This window comes from Apodemus sylvaticus, chromosome 4 (assembly GCF_947179515.1).
Source record: "Apodemus sylvaticus chromosome 4, mApoSyl1.1, whole genome shotgun sequence".
Classification (NCBI taxonomy): domain Eukaryota; kingdom Metazoa; phylum Chordata; class Mammalia; order Rodentia; family Muridae; genus Apodemus; species Apodemus sylvaticus.
The window spans coordinates 135,694,424-135,709,548 of record NC_067475.1 but is presented as its reverse complement, the minus strand read 5'-3'; the positions used below and the strand labels follow the sequence as shown (position 1 = coordinate 135,709,548).

At 43.4% G+C, this 15,125-nt stretch overlaps 1 protein-coding gene across 4 annotated transcripts in view; it reads left to right on the top strand.

Moving 5' to 3' along the window:
• The first annotated feature begins 6,989 nt into the window (after positions 1-6,989).
• Positions 6,990-15,125, top strand: part of Fxr1 (FMR1 autosomal homolog 1) — a 50,411-nt gene continuing 42,275 nt past the window's right edge. For all 4 annotated transcript variants that reach the window (XM_052180637.1, XM_052180639.1, XM_052180636.1 and 1 more), the window contains exon 1: positions 6,990-7,081. In XM_052180637.1, coding sequence (XP_052036597.1) covers positions 7,031-7,081 — 51 coding nt within the window. In that variant the 5' untranslated portion in view covers positions 6,990-7,030. The remainder of the gene's footprint in view (positions 7,082-15,125) is intronic.

Sequence of the window (15,125 nt, the reverse complement as noted above, 5' to 3'; positions counted from 1 at the left end):
ACAGTGGGAGGATTACCATGCGCTGGTCAATCTATGTAACAGATCTTTACGGAAGGTGTCACATGTAGTCAATCTATAGAACCTATCTTTATGTACTTTACAAAAAAGTTCCAATGTAGTCACAACTTAAGCTTTATTGTACACATGGGACTAAGCGAGTGACCCCCAGAAAAGTTTTCACCAAACGGTGCTGTGCTTTAATGTGCCTAAATAAACTACTTAGGGTCAGACTCCCAAAGTTCGAACCAATATCAGCTACAGAGTCATGTTGAACCAAACTACCTTCTTGCCTCCCATAGATTGTTACTCTGCTGGCTGTGGTGATCTCAGAGACCCACCACCACTGCTCTACTACCCTCTGGAACTTTGAACTCCAAATTAAATGCTTTCCTTTATAGGTTGGCTTGGTCATGGTGTCTCTTCACAGTAATAGAAAATCAACTAAGACAGTATGGGCTTTTGAAAGCTCAAAGTCCACCACCAGAGATACACTTCCAACAAGCCAACACTTCCTAATCCTTCACAAATAGTTCAACTGACTGGGGAGCAAGTATTCAAACATATGTGCCTACAGGGGCCATTCTCATTCAAATTGCTTTCCTGCCCTTGGCCTCCAGAAGCCCAAGGCTATATCACAATACAAAATGCCTTTAGTCCAGCTTCTAAAGTCCTCAAAAGTCTTTCACAGTCTCAACACTGTTTAAAAGGCCAAGTGTCCTGCCTTAAATTAATTCCTGCAAAAGCAAAAAGCAAATTACAAACCTGGCTGTGGTGGCACACACCTGTAATCCCAGCACTCTGGGAGGCAGAGGCAGGCTGATTTCTGAGTTCGAGGTCAGCCAGGTCTACAGAGTGAGTTCCAGGACAGCCAGGGCTACACAGAGAAAGCCTGTCTCCAAAAAACCAAAAAAAAAAAAAAAAAAAAAAAAAGCAAATTACATACTTCCAACATAAAATATAAAATGGCGTTGAAAGACTAGAAAATACAGCCTAACTCCAGCCTTCTAAGGAGCCCCAAACACTTCATATTCAAGAGCCCGCTCTTTGTGCTCTTTGTTAGAAACTAGGTAAAAGGTCACATTCCAGAGCCTACCCTTTGTTCAGAGCTAGGCAAAAAGGCCTTGAATAGGTGATCCTGGCCCTACAAGGTAACTGGAAATGAGCTAAGCTTATCTTGCTTCTGTAAACTGCTTAAGCCATTACTCCTATCCAGGAGTTCATGCTGCTATAGACTCCAAGAAAATAGGAAACGAATTGGTCCACTGAGCGCGGGCTCCAGTAATTTAAACAAATCGGCCTAAAAACTATGGAGTGGTACAAACTGATTGGTTTGCACTTCGTGGGCTCTTGGTGCTAAGGAATGATGGTTTGTGATTCACCGACTTTGTTGTAAACTTATAAAAGCTGTTGCAATTCGGCACTCGGGGTCCACAGTCTTCTTCTACCCCTGTGCGGTGTATGGCTGTGGAACCCAGAATTCTGGAATAAAGAAATCCTCATGTTATTGCATCGAGACTGTTTCTTGCCTTCTGAGGCATGGGCTGTCACCTTCTGAGGAGTGGGGTGCTAGGGCACCCTCGGTTTTGGGGGGTCTTATAGCATGAAATTTATATTACCATTCCAAAATGGAGGAAAGTGGGCATTGTGGGAAAATACTGGATGAAAGCAAGACCAAAACTCAGTAGGGCAAATACCAAATCCTGAAGCTCTATGTCTAGTGTGAAAGGGCTTAGCTGGCTCAGCCCTGCAGGCTTTACTGATGTAACACTTCTCTCTTGGACTGCTTCTGCCCACTGTGTGCCATTCTTCTTGGTAGATGTCTCATGGTTCTGGCATCTCCAATATCTTGGGGTCTCCCATAAAATCTAGGCTTTAATTTCACAGTTTCATGAACTGACCTCTCAGAACCTCCACAGAAGGACTCTCCTGCCTCATACCTGGCCTTAGAGCAAATGGTTCTCAACCTTCCTAATGCTGTGATGGTTTAATGCAGTTCCTCATGGTGGGGTGAGCCCCAAACACAAGATTATTTTCATTGCTACTCCGTAACTGTAATTTTGCTACTACTATAAATTGTGATGTAAACATCTATATTTTCCAATGGTCTTAGGTGACTCCTGTGAGGGGGTTGTTGGACTCCCAAAGGGGTGGAGACCTATAGGTTGGGAACCACTGCCTTAGAGGAAGATTTCACAACCCTCTTGTTCCGGAATCTTTCACGACTCTAAAGCCTGACCACATAGACATCATTGCCAGACTTGACTGCTGCTGTGGGAGGAGCATGGCCCTCTCCTTGGGCACATTTGTAAAAGCATTTCCTTGTTGTTTTAGGGACTGAAGTTTCCAGGCCTTTTATTTTTCACACATTGGAGACTATTTGGGCAGGGGTTGGTCTGGTGCTGCTTGTATTCAAATGTTAAATTCTGTACCCTGCAGACTCATATTTTTCAAAATCTAGTTTAATAAAGGAATTTAAATGCTTTGACCCTGCTTCTAGCCTAACCCACCAGAGGTAGTGTAAAGGAACGGCTAATAAGGCAAAGGAGGATGTGGATCTATGTAGAGATAGTTCTTTGGGGCGATCCCAATCTTCGTTGCCAGGATAGTAGTTCAGCTTACAGGAATCAGCCATTCTATTCAGAAGAAAAGGAGAGGCTCTGCCAATCAGTCCAAGTCCCCAAACGTGGCAAGAAACTGGAACACCACCAGAAGTTATTGGTCCGTTTCTCTCTATGAAGTCATAACAAATGATGACCAGTGAAGAAGACAAGGCAAACCAATGCTACCGTGTCATCACAGAAGACCAGTGTTAGCCAAAAGTGACAAGGTGAACCAATACCACATGTTGTGTTCCACTGTTTGTTGGGTTATATTTATACCGTTTCCAAACGTCATGCGTTCTCTCAAGTGTCTGCTCTAGCAAAACATCACATGCCCTTTTCCCAGGCTGCTTCCCGAAAAACACCACGTGTCTGTTCTCAGCAAGACATCCTCTCATAAGACAGTGTTCAGAAAACATCACACGACACAACTGAGTCTCCAAAGAAAACGGAAATATCTGCTTCAGTCCCCCAAGATCTGGTTGCCCCAAGATGAGCAGATCCTCACATATACCAGCCTTTGTTGGGTAAATCTTGCTCCCCAGTTTAAAACTGTTGGTTAAATAAAATTGGCAACAGCTGATTACTAGGGGAAATAGAGGGAGGCAGGAGCTTGGGGTTGTAGGTAGGGACCACAAGGAGAAAGAGAAGAAGAAAGAGGCGGGGGGGGAGAGTAAACCATGAGCATTGAGGGAAAGATGGAAAGAAAAGGAGGTCTCCATGAGTCACGATGGACCAGCAGGATGTGCCAGAGTGAAATGCCTCCCCAGCACATCAGACTGTTGGAGCAGAAATAATCCAGAGATCTTGTACAAGGAGATAAGAATGGAGATACAGAGTCAAAGTTTAGAGCAGGGTCTGAGGGAAAGACCATCCAGAGACTGTCCTACCTAGGGATCCATCCCATATATAGTTACAAAACTCTGGACACTGTTGTGGATGCCAACAAGTGCTTTCTGACTGGAGCTAGATATAGCTGTCACCTGGGAGGTTCTGAGAAATACAGAGGGGATGCTCTCAGCCGGCCATTGAACTGAGCACAGGGTCCCCAATGGAGGAGCTAGAGAAAGGACCCAAGGAGCTGAAGGCGTTTGCAGTGCCACAGGAGGAACAATGATATGAGCCACCCAGTACCCTCCAGACAAGAAGGTTCAGTCGGTAAAAGTGCTTGCTGCCTGGAGACCCGAGCTCAATCCCGGAAACCTGTGTTAAAGATGGAAGGAGACAACTGACTCCATAAAGTTGTTCTCTGAACTTTCATCCATACATTCTCACATGTGTACATGCAGGCACACTAAAATAATAATAGTAAATAATGAGGTTGTTTTAAATTTATGCCACGTGTCATGATTATAGGAGCTACAATTACCAATATGACTGTTGGAAGCAGGAAATAAAGGGTTTACATCTTAACTTCTGTCTCTTAGCACTGTGAACTTACAAGGGTCACTAGGTGCTACATAAGCTCAGGTTTTAAATGAAAATCACCCTACCTAAAAGGAGTAGTGAAATGTTGACTGGAATCTAAATTAAAATACTTTCCGTACACAAGGGCTGAAGACCAACTCTTATTTTTCAACATTTTGACCATCCAGAATCCTTTGGATTAGGTCAATTAGAGCTTTATAGAGTTCTATTCCAAACAAGCAAGCAACATCCAAAACAAGAAAGGGGAAGGGAGAAAGAAATGAGAAGCAGCACCTTCCTAAAGCAAAGTCAGAGGACACACTGCCTGCAGGTGGCCAAGCATGGAGCCACTTTGGAAAAGTGTGACAACTTCTCACGTGGTTACACATTGAGTTATGACAATAGGAGTCAGCGAGTGGGTTTCTTGGTATACAGCCAAAAGAGATGAACTTTGAAAACAGAAGCATGAATTTTCATAGCAGTGCTGTGACTAGTGCACCTTACATCCTGGGATCCTTACTAGAGGCCCTGAGAGAAGAAAACTAGAACTGACAAGATCCAGAAATATACATGCAGCAAGCCCAGGCCAGGCGGGGTTCTGCTACCTTTGCAACCTAGAACTCAGCATGTTTATTTCTAGATATAACACCGTGGGTGGGGCTAGCAAATTTCTGTAGGAGTCTGTACCTCTCCTCCAGGAGGAGGAAGTCAGTTAGTTGTCTTTTCACATACTGATTAGTAATGAACACTTTTGCCAATCTTCTTGAGCCTGGCCCGTATGGGTAAGCCTGGTCAAATTGTATCATGGGTCTGAGGCCTTGGAGTTGTTGGCATGGTATGTCAACAGTACACATCTGTTCACGCAGGTCTGTGCACACATGTGAATCTGTAGTCTTGGAGATATGAAAAGGGTGTTGGATATCCTAGAAATGGAGTTACATATGGTTATGAGTTGCCATGCTGCTGGGAATCAAACCTTAGCTGTTTGCAAGAACAGGTATTCTTAGCTGTTGAGCCATCTCTCCTGCTCCAGCTTTTTCGTTTGAGTCAGGAAATACGTATCTCTAGCTGTCCTGGTATTTGATATGTAGTCCAGGCTGGCCCTGAGTTCAGAGATCCTCTTGCATTTGTCCTCTTATAACTAGATTTGAAGGTGTTCACCACTACACTGGGCACCTACGCCGGCAGCGTTACTTTTAACAGCTAAACGAGAATTTGACCCAGCTAACAGTGGAGTTCACTGATCCAGAACTTGTAAAGTAGCTGATAACCTTGGATTCCTGATCCTCTGGATTCTCCACAATATTACAAGCATGGCCTCCAAATGAGAAACAAATAAAGGGCTAAAGACAGTGATGTGTGTAGTTCAGGGGCAGAGAACATATGGCTACGGTACGGACCTTATTTCAATCCTCTGCATCTGACCCACAAACATACTAAAAAACCCATCAGCAATATAGTGTGGTATGCTTATGTGGTGTAATACTGTGACAAAAAGGGATACCTAGTCATATCTGCTATACCATGGGGCTTGAAATAATATTCTAAACGAAAGTAGCCAATCACAAAAGCCCTCTCATCATGATTCCACTCATATGTGAGATCGAGCTATGCAAATCGATACATAGAAAACAGATGGGCAGTTTCCTAGAATCCGGGGAATTCAGGTGAACTGGGGAACAAACAGCAAGCACAAGTGTTTTTTATTTATCTATTTATTGTTGTTTATAATGAAAATGTCTTATATTGACCATAGTGATAGATGCTGAACTGTACATTTTCAAATGGACTAATTTTGTATAAAGAAAATGTACTTTATAAAAACCAAGGTGCTGGGCAGTGGGAGCTCACACCGTAAAGCCAGCACTCTGGAGGCTGGGACAGGAGAATGGTAGGTCAATCGAAAGCTGTCTTGGGCTGCTTAGTGAGACTTTTGTCTCAGAGTAACAGATAACTGTGGGGAACTGAGCAGGGACATATAAGCCTGTTAGCCCAACGGGCACCTGGAGGTGGGAGGCAGGGTGGCGAATTTGAGGCTAGCTGGCCTAAACAGTGAGTTCCAAATAAAGCAAAGACAAATACATCAAGCTTCATCGAAAACAGTCATGTAAAGATGCACCTACGAATGAATTCTTTAAGTACTATTTCCAAAAGCCTTGCTTCCAGAAGTTGGCATTAACTTATCAAACTAAGTGTGAGTGCCACAATGCTTTTAGGGCTGGTGGAGTTTCTGGTAGTCACACAACACACAATCCAATAGGTTCTTGGATCCTATTTGCAAAACTTCTCAGGTGTAACATGTGGGTGTGGGGTGGGGTGGGATGGGAATACACTTTCCCATTGTTTAAAGCAAAATCTTTTCAAAGTAATCCCAGTACTCAGATGGTCTGAGGCAGAAGCAGCTCTGTGGGTTCAAGGCCAACCTGGGTTTGAGAACTATGACTCCAACAAAATCCCCCGCAAAATTAGCTTAGGTTTCCCAAGTGTTTAGTAGCGTATTAAGGCAACCGTGCTTGGTTGGTGACAGGCGGGTGAGCTGCCTTCGCGCGGGGCGAGGCCCGGGGGAAACACCGAGGCACAGCGGCGTTCCCGGCTCGGACTGGGAAAGGCTCTTCAATGGAGGGCGGGCCCGAGGCTCCAGAGCGGAGACTTCTGAGAGCGTCGGCCGGCCATGCGCTCTAGAAGAGCCGGAGCGCCCGCCAGGCCGCCGCGGCTCCTGACGGGAGCGTCGCCGGCCGCGCGGATCCTGGGGCGAGTGTGGCGCGCCGGGCGGGTCCGCCTCACTCATTGTGCGCGAGGCGGGCCGCGCGGGCGTGGGCGTGGGCGTGGGCGGACCGGCCCGCCGCAGGGTAGCCGCCCAAGGACCCGCGTAGAGCGGCGCCGCTAGCGGAGAGCCCGGGAGCGGGCCGGGAGCGTCCCGCCCTCCCGCCCGCCCCTCCCCCGCGGCGCTCGCCCCTCCCCCCTCCTCCCCTCGCGTTGGAAAGTTTCTAGAATCTCTTCCCAGCAGCCTTTGCGGTTCCAACATGGCGGAGCTGACGGTGGAGGTTCGCGGCTCCAACGGGGCTTTCTACAAGGTACGGGCCGCGGGGCGGCCGAGGATGGGAGCTGGGAACTGGGAGCGGAGTCAAGGGGCGCCGGGGACCCCGGGGGCCGAGCAGCGGTGGCAGGTGGCGTCGGGGGGCAGCTGGTCCGTGCTGCTGGCCTCTGCCCTCGGCGCGGTTTAACGGTCTCGGGGCCCGGGCTCCGTTATGTTTGGAAACAAGGCGGCGGGTGCTGGCTTGCCTCCTTCCCGGGAGCGTCCTGGGTCGAGGCCTCCGGGACGCGAGCGGGCGGGCTGGAGCGGCGGGCTGTGGTGCGGGCGCGCCGGCGAGGCCTGGCGGGGTGGGGGGCGCGGACGGAGGCGGGCAGCTCCCCGCGACCCCACGGCGGCCCGGGCCCGCCAGGCTCTTGTGCGCCCCGCCCGCGGCGTAGTGGCGGACTCCGAGGCCTCCCCGGTGTGGTGCTGCCCCGGGGGCCCTGCGAACCCATGGCGCCCGCGTGGAAGCCCAGACGGGCGGCGGGCCGGGGTGCCTGCGGCCTGGGGAGCGGGCGGCCCCTGCGCCCCTGGGCCTGGGAGAAAAGCGAATTCTGAAGGAAGGGTTCAAAGGTGAAGCGAGGGCAGGTGGGGGGGAGGGGGACGCGTTTCTTCACCGCCCCTGGGAAGGTGGCTTTTTGGGTGTTTTTTTCCCCCCTAAGTCCTCTTCCACGAGGTTCTTTTTGTTTCCTTTGAGAAGAGGCCGAGCATTGCTGCGGAGTCTGGCCTCGGACACAGAAAGGATTCTAGAGTGGAGGAATTTGTAAGGCGCTTCTATTAGAAAAGGGGGAGGGGGCGCCAAGCAGAACACGGAGGCCGAACAGTTTTCCATAGTAACGGCCCCTTCTTATTTTCTTTTTCCCCCCAAAGTGTGCGAGAATCTTAACAAATCAATACAAAACCTTCTCAGCTGTTGTCTGTCAGTCACTCTCCAAGCCAGCATCTCAAATGTTTGAAAGTCCTGGCTATTTTTATGAAGGCCCTCTTCTAGTACATGAGTATTGTATGTACTTAAAATGGTTTCTCACAGGTTTTCATTTCAGTGGCTCCTTTATTCCAGAGGATTTAATTTGGTATTAACTATTTCCTATTTTTTGTTAATGTTTTGGTTTTCCCTTTTTAGCTTGCGGATTAGATGGATGGATTTGATTTGTCACGTGGTTATAATATAGGCAATAGCTCATTGACAAAGAATGATTAATATATTTTTTAAATTTTGTTTTGTAAATTTTGATTGCAAAATTTCTTCTGGTGGCCAGCTAAGTATAAGAGTGACTGTTGAAGGCTTTAGTATGACCTATTAGCTTGAAACTGACTTCGTTGGTGTTCCAGGTTTAAAACATGATGTCAGGCAAATGATCCAAGCAGTGTGTGAATAGATACCTTTTTTTTTTTTAAAGTTTTTTTGGAGACAGGGTTTCTCTGTGTAGCCCTGGCTGTCCTGGAACTCCCTCTGTAGACCAGGCTGGCCTTGAACTCAGAAATCCGCCTGCCTCTGCCTCCCAGAGTGCTGGGATTAAAGGCGTGTGCCGCCACCGGGCGGAATAGATACCTCTTATTGAAACCTAGTGGTTACCTTCTCTGCAAGATTGCAGATATGGTTAGCTGTACCCTTAGGGATGGACTTAAAAATACTTTCCTGCCTAGATAAAAAGTTCATTAGTATGTAGCTTCTCCCTGCACTATGGAAAAGTTTCAGTTTTCACTAGTTTTCAGCACACTTTAGGTAATACAGATTAAGCAGTTTTTCCTTGAACATTGAAAAGTGATTGTTTCAACAAGTTATTCTTCATGGTGTAGATAACAGTGAACCATTTCTTTTATTGTATTTTATGTCGTTCTGTAGTACAATATAATCAGTTTGACTTCCTGTAAAGTTGGTTTGCAATCATTGGTGTCTTTTTTTTTTTTTTAGTCATTTCACAAGTATCTCCATATTAGTAATTGATTTTGGTTGTATTGAAAATTGAGCCTACAACTTTGTAGTATAGTAGGCATTTTGGGGTGGTGGGGCATAAAGCTTTGCTCTGATGCCTTTTTCCCCCTTCTTTCATAGTCTCAGTAAGTTGTCCAGGCTGGTCCTGAATTCACTCTGTAATTCATGCTGGCTTTGAACTTGCATTCCTCCTTTTAGCCTCCAGGGTAGCTATAGCTCCTTCAGGTCTGTACCACGGGACCCCAGTTTATTGATCCCCTTTCACACTCTACAGATATGGGTATACTTAGACTCCACCCCACCCATTTTACTGACAAAGGTTGGGAAGGACATTAGACATATTTTTGTGTATTTTGAATGTTTGAAAGTTTTCATTATGTGATCGATTGTGTGTGTACTATGTACAAGATGTAGACTTCAGGACCTTGGAATGTCAAAATGGTAAAAGGAAAAGAGCCTTAACTAGACGTAATAAACCAATGGGAATTCTAGGTGGCATACTTCATTATCTTGTTAGTGGATTCCTGTAAATCAGGGACTTGAAATACAGTGTTTTAAAATACATTTATGTAGTGAAATTATCCGTGTTCTAAAATACTTTTATATCTTATGTAGTGAAATTATCCACATGGCTTGTGCTTGCCCTTTCCCCTGCTTCCTCCCAAAGTAGGTTTATTCAGGAAAAATGAGTAAGAACTCCTTAGAGTGGACAGGTCTTTCAATGGGAATAATGCCCTTCTCTTTTGAATTTGAACCTGGCTGGAGCCTTCCCATACATGCTTGGCAAGAGATCCACTACTGACCTATACTCTTAACCTCATTTGAGACACACTCTCAATGAGATGTGGCTTTGAATTTACCGTCCTTTGCCTCTGCCTCTAAGAGCTGAGATTACAGGCACGGATGAAAAAATTCTTACAACCTGTTTATTATTTTCTGTCATTTAAATTTTTAGGATGAGGTTAATTTGTATACAGCAAAACAGCTTTTGTTTCCTTTTTTCTAAGTAAACTTAAATGTTTTGATAAATGCTGACAATTGTGTGCAATCACAACCGCTATGATAGAATAGTTGCACCGTCTTTTAAATTCCGCTTGTTGACCCTTTAGCTTCTAGGGCAGGAGATAACCTGTGGCTCACCTTTCATGAGGGTCAGATAACCCTTTCACAGGGATTGTATATCAGATATTTATATTACAATTCACAACAGAATTACAGTTATGAAGTAGCAACAAAATTTTGTGTTGGGCTCACCACAATTCGAGGAACTGTATTAAAGTTTGCATTAGGAAGATTGAGAACCACTGCTCTTAGAGAATCCTCTTTCCATAGTTCTGCCATACCTATATAGAATTAAGCAAAATAATGTTAGAGTTTTGAACTTGGCTTCTGGTTAGCATAGAGGGATTTAATTTTTCTAATTTAGAAGATAATAATGAAGAAATTTTGGAAAAACTACTAGTTAAAAACTAGAAGCTTAGAGTCAAGAGCTCTAAATGGTTTTATTTTCTTGTACCTTTCTCAGTGGTAGTTTTTCATGTATGGGGTGATTCTGAAATTCTGACCTTACCAACTTTTACACTTTTTACTCCCCCAGAAACACAGGGACTGCACACATTTGGCTGTGTGAATCGTGATTTAAGAGTTTGAGAGGTATCATGGAGCTTTGATCTTTGTAACGAGGACATTGCCTTGAGGCGCTGCTCTTAAACATTGATTAAATGGACTAAAAAAATCCATCCATACATAACAGCATGGTAATCGTGCTAAGCATATTGTTTTGCTGTTAACCGTGTATTTGGTTTTTTTTTGTTTTGTTTTGGTTTTTGGATTTGGTCCCCCCCCCCCCAAACAGGGTTTCTCCGTGTAGCCCTGGCAGTCCTGGAACTCACTCTGTAGACCAGGCTGGCCTTGAACTCAGAAATCCACCTGCTTCTGCCTCTGCCTCCCAGAGTCCTGGGATTACAGGCATGCGCCACCACTGCCCAGCTTAACCGTGTATTTATAATACACGTCTCTTTGCAGCCCTTTAAATCTGGGGATGGGAAAGAACGGGGGGTGGGTGGGTGTGGGGGTGAAGGGGAGATGTGAAACACTTAGTGGTGGGGTATAATTTGGTAAAAAAGACCTGCTTCTGTACTTTTCCTACCTAAAGCAAAGTGCCTTTTTTAGAAAACGTAGAGAGGTAGAATGTTTTCTACTCTAAGCTAAAGGACTGGAAGAGGTACTCATCTGAACAGTGGGATGGTTTGCTAAGATACTTAGTTGTGCATATGTTGCCACTATCCCATTTTTCAAAATTTAATTAGCCTTAGATTCCTTTGTTGTGGTGATAAAATAACCTAAAAGGTAACTTAAGGAAGAAAAGGTTTATTATTTTATTAGGCTCACAGTTCAAGTTTATGATCATCATTGAGGGAAGTCAAGGCAGAAGGGATCTGATGCATCTCATCATAGCACATCTAGCCAGGTACAGAACAGTGGGTTAGTGCACATGTGCTGGGCTTAGCTTGCTCTCTACTCTTAAAAGCAGTCTGTCTCATTCCTGGTGTTACCCACAGTAGGTGAGTCTTCCAGCCCCTCAGCCCCCTCACAGACATAATCATAGACCGTACTAATTTGGACAATGTTTCATTGAGATTTTTTTCAGGGGATTTCTAGAATGAATGTCTGAAGTTAACAATTAAAACCAGTCATCGCATATTCTATTACCTTGCCTCCCCCCCCCCCCCCGAAAAATTGTGCCCATTTTCATCATTAATATGTATTTTAACTGATGCATGTGACACTAAACTTTGGGATCTCTGGTTTCAAGGGAGCTCTTGGGTTCATGTGATCCTCTTGTTTCAGTCTCTGGAAGTGGAGTTCAGTGATATCTGTAAGTGCAAGTCCCAACTCTGACATGCCTTTTTGTAATGTTGCATTGTGTAGTTTTGGGTTAAACATAAACACGGTTTTTGGTAGTTGATCCCATGCATGGTTTTAATGCTTTATGTCTGACCTGTATACTTTCACACTAAATGCAGTTTTAAATAGAAGTAGAGCAAATTACTCAGTTTCTGGTTTCTATGGAGGAATTTTTCTGTTTGTCCAGATGAAATTTGGGACCCTTTAATTGTGCTTTAACCATATAATTGACACATCTCAAAGTATTGTAATAGATCCTTTAAGCTTACTAGTAAAAATAAAAACAGATTAATAACGAATTTGTGCAGTAGTAGGTTATATTTTACTCATGATGAACATAAATTAAGAGTGGCTGAGCAAAAGACTTTACAGTGAGTAATTTCAAATGCCTGAAGGGAGCACTTGGGAGGTAGAGGCAGGAACTTCAGCATTCTAGGTCAGAAAAAGAAGAGTGGCTAGGTGCTTTCTGCCTCACCTGGAAATTTTGAGTTTGAGTTGGGCAATCCACATGATGGTAAGAGAGAACACAGTTCCAGTTTACTGTAGACCAGACCTTGTAACAGCCTTGTCAAACTCCTCACCAACAACTCCTGATTTAGTATTTGAGGGAGAAATAGTAGCTACCTTAGTATTAGGGCTCTTCAAATACAGTCAGATATATTAAGATGATTTTGAGTTGTATTTAAAATACAGGCTTTGTAAATGTTAATTTTAAGTGCCTGTTCAACCATACTCATTTTATAATTTTTATTTTCATTTAGGAATAATGGCCAGATATGGCTGTTTGTAAGGGGGAAGGAATGCTGGAATCTTCTTTGTTATTGTGAGACAGGGTCTGGAATATCTTAAGATGGCCTGGAGTTTGATGTACTTTTAGCAGAGACTGCTCTTGAACTAGTTGCCACTTCTTCAGTGCTAGGATTATAGGCATGCACTACTGTACCTGATTGTTGGATTAAGATTTGAAAAACAGGCCGGGCGTGGTGGCGCTCGCCTGTAATCCCAGCACTTGGGAGGCAGAGGCAGGCGGATTTCTGAGTTTGAGGACAGCCAGGGCTACACAGAGAAACCCTGTCTCGAAAAAAACCAAAAAAACAAAAACAAAAAAAAACAACAACAAAAAGATTTGAAAAACAAATGTTTGTGATTTTATTTATAGGAGTAATACGTAATAAAACATCTGAAGGCGAGCTATAAAATACTGTCTAGAAATAGATATGTCTTGGCTATTTTCTTAATGTACCTATATATTTTATGTATCATGTTTTGTGTGTATTTTGTAGGAGAATAGCTTGACAGCCTGTTATTTATTAGATGCTGTTTTAGGCTTTCACATGTATTTCCTGCATACTAAAGAACGTCATGAGGTATGGTTTTGTGTGGGGGTTTTGTTTTTGAGATAGGGTCTCACTGGGCAGCACTGGCTGGCCTGGAGCTCACAGATCTGATATCGTGGAACTCACAGAGATCCAGTTGTCTTTTCCTCTGGAATGCTGGGATCTAAAAGTGTACACGGCCATACCAGGTCCACTTAATTCACTTGATATACAAGGAATCGATTATGATGATATAGGTTGTCCTTTCTCTGTAGTGCCATTTAACTCTAGGGTTTTCACTTCCTTTCACTTGTTGCTTAGTTTATGATACTTCCTTACATGATAGTTTTGAGTAATGGACTGTGTGTGTTTAACTGTATATGTGTTTGTGGATGAGTGTGTGGTGTATGCATAGAGTCCAAAGGTCCTTCCTTCAGGTCACCAAGCTTGTATGGCAAATGCCTTTACCTGCTGAGCCATCTTGTCTGTCGGAATTTAACTAGATTATAACTTAGTGATGGTGTTCTCTATCAACACTATCAAGTATGATTCTTAATTCCAGCACTCAGGAGGCAGAGAGACCTTTTTCTGTGAGTTCAAGGTCAGCATAGTCTACAAAGCTAGTTTCTGGACAGCCAGGGCTATTATATACAGAAACCTTGTATCAAAAAACCAAAACCAGGATTCTTAATTTTATAGTGGCCGGTTGTGAGGTTTTAGTTTTTTTCATCTGCATTATGAGATAATTGTATATATTTTTTACATTGTAAAAGTTGATATTTTTGGAAGTTTTTTTATTGCCCAGCTCTAACAGTTAGTGCTTAGCCTTCATACTGTTTGTTGAATGTTTTTTGTACATTAGCATTTCCAATTTAGTCTCACAGTAAAACAGTTAACATCATTTGGGGAAATCAGAGGCCCTGTCCAGCTCCACAAATCAAGTTCATTTAAGATTCCTAGTCTGTTTTTGTTTCCTTGCGGTTTATATTTTTTAATGTATTGTATGGATATACCCTCCCACGTCCCCCAACACACCTTGTTTTGAGGTAGGGGCTGTTCTAAAACTTGGTTATGTAGCTGAAAATGGTTTTACATTTCTAATATTTCTGCCTCTACTTCCTAAATGTTGGGATTATAGGTTTGCACTACCATGCTGTATAGTATGATTTCCTTAAGTACAAATATTACTAATACAATGGGAGAAACGAGGACTGAATTGGGATGAATGTTGCAAAATGATTTAGGCCTTTTTTTTTTTTTTTTTTAATGACTTTTGCTTTCTAAGAATGTGCTCTTTTCCAAAATGGTAGCTTGCAGCCATTGAGCTGAAATATCCTAGTAGAATTGAGGTGGTATTCTTTTGAAAAAGACTATAAAGCATAATAGTTCTTAAAATACTAATTGAATATTGAAATAATATCTTGAGTATATTGGGTTTTAAGCAATTAAAACCTCATCTGTTTTCACGTTTTTAATATGGCTATTTTAAGTACATGCTTCATATTTTACTTTAATTACATCCTTCATAGTTCATCTTTGCCTTACTGAGTATTTGAAATAATGTGAAGTGCACATACATATTTGTTGAAATGAAGTGCCTTTTGAAAAAAAATTTTCTTGTCATGTTAGAAATGGAATTCTGGGCCTTGCCTATATTATTTTTGAATATCAAGACTTTAAAAAATTGTGTTTTTGTTTGTTTGGGGTTTTTTGGGAGGAGTAGAGGGTGCTTAGTTAATGAATAGGAGCAAACTACAAACTGCTGTGGCGGCTTTTCTAGGACTAGGTTTTCAAAATAATAGCTGGAATATTAGAAAATTAGGCAATGAAAGCAGAACATTGCTTTGTTAATCTAAACACTCATGCATGTGTATATATAGTTCATA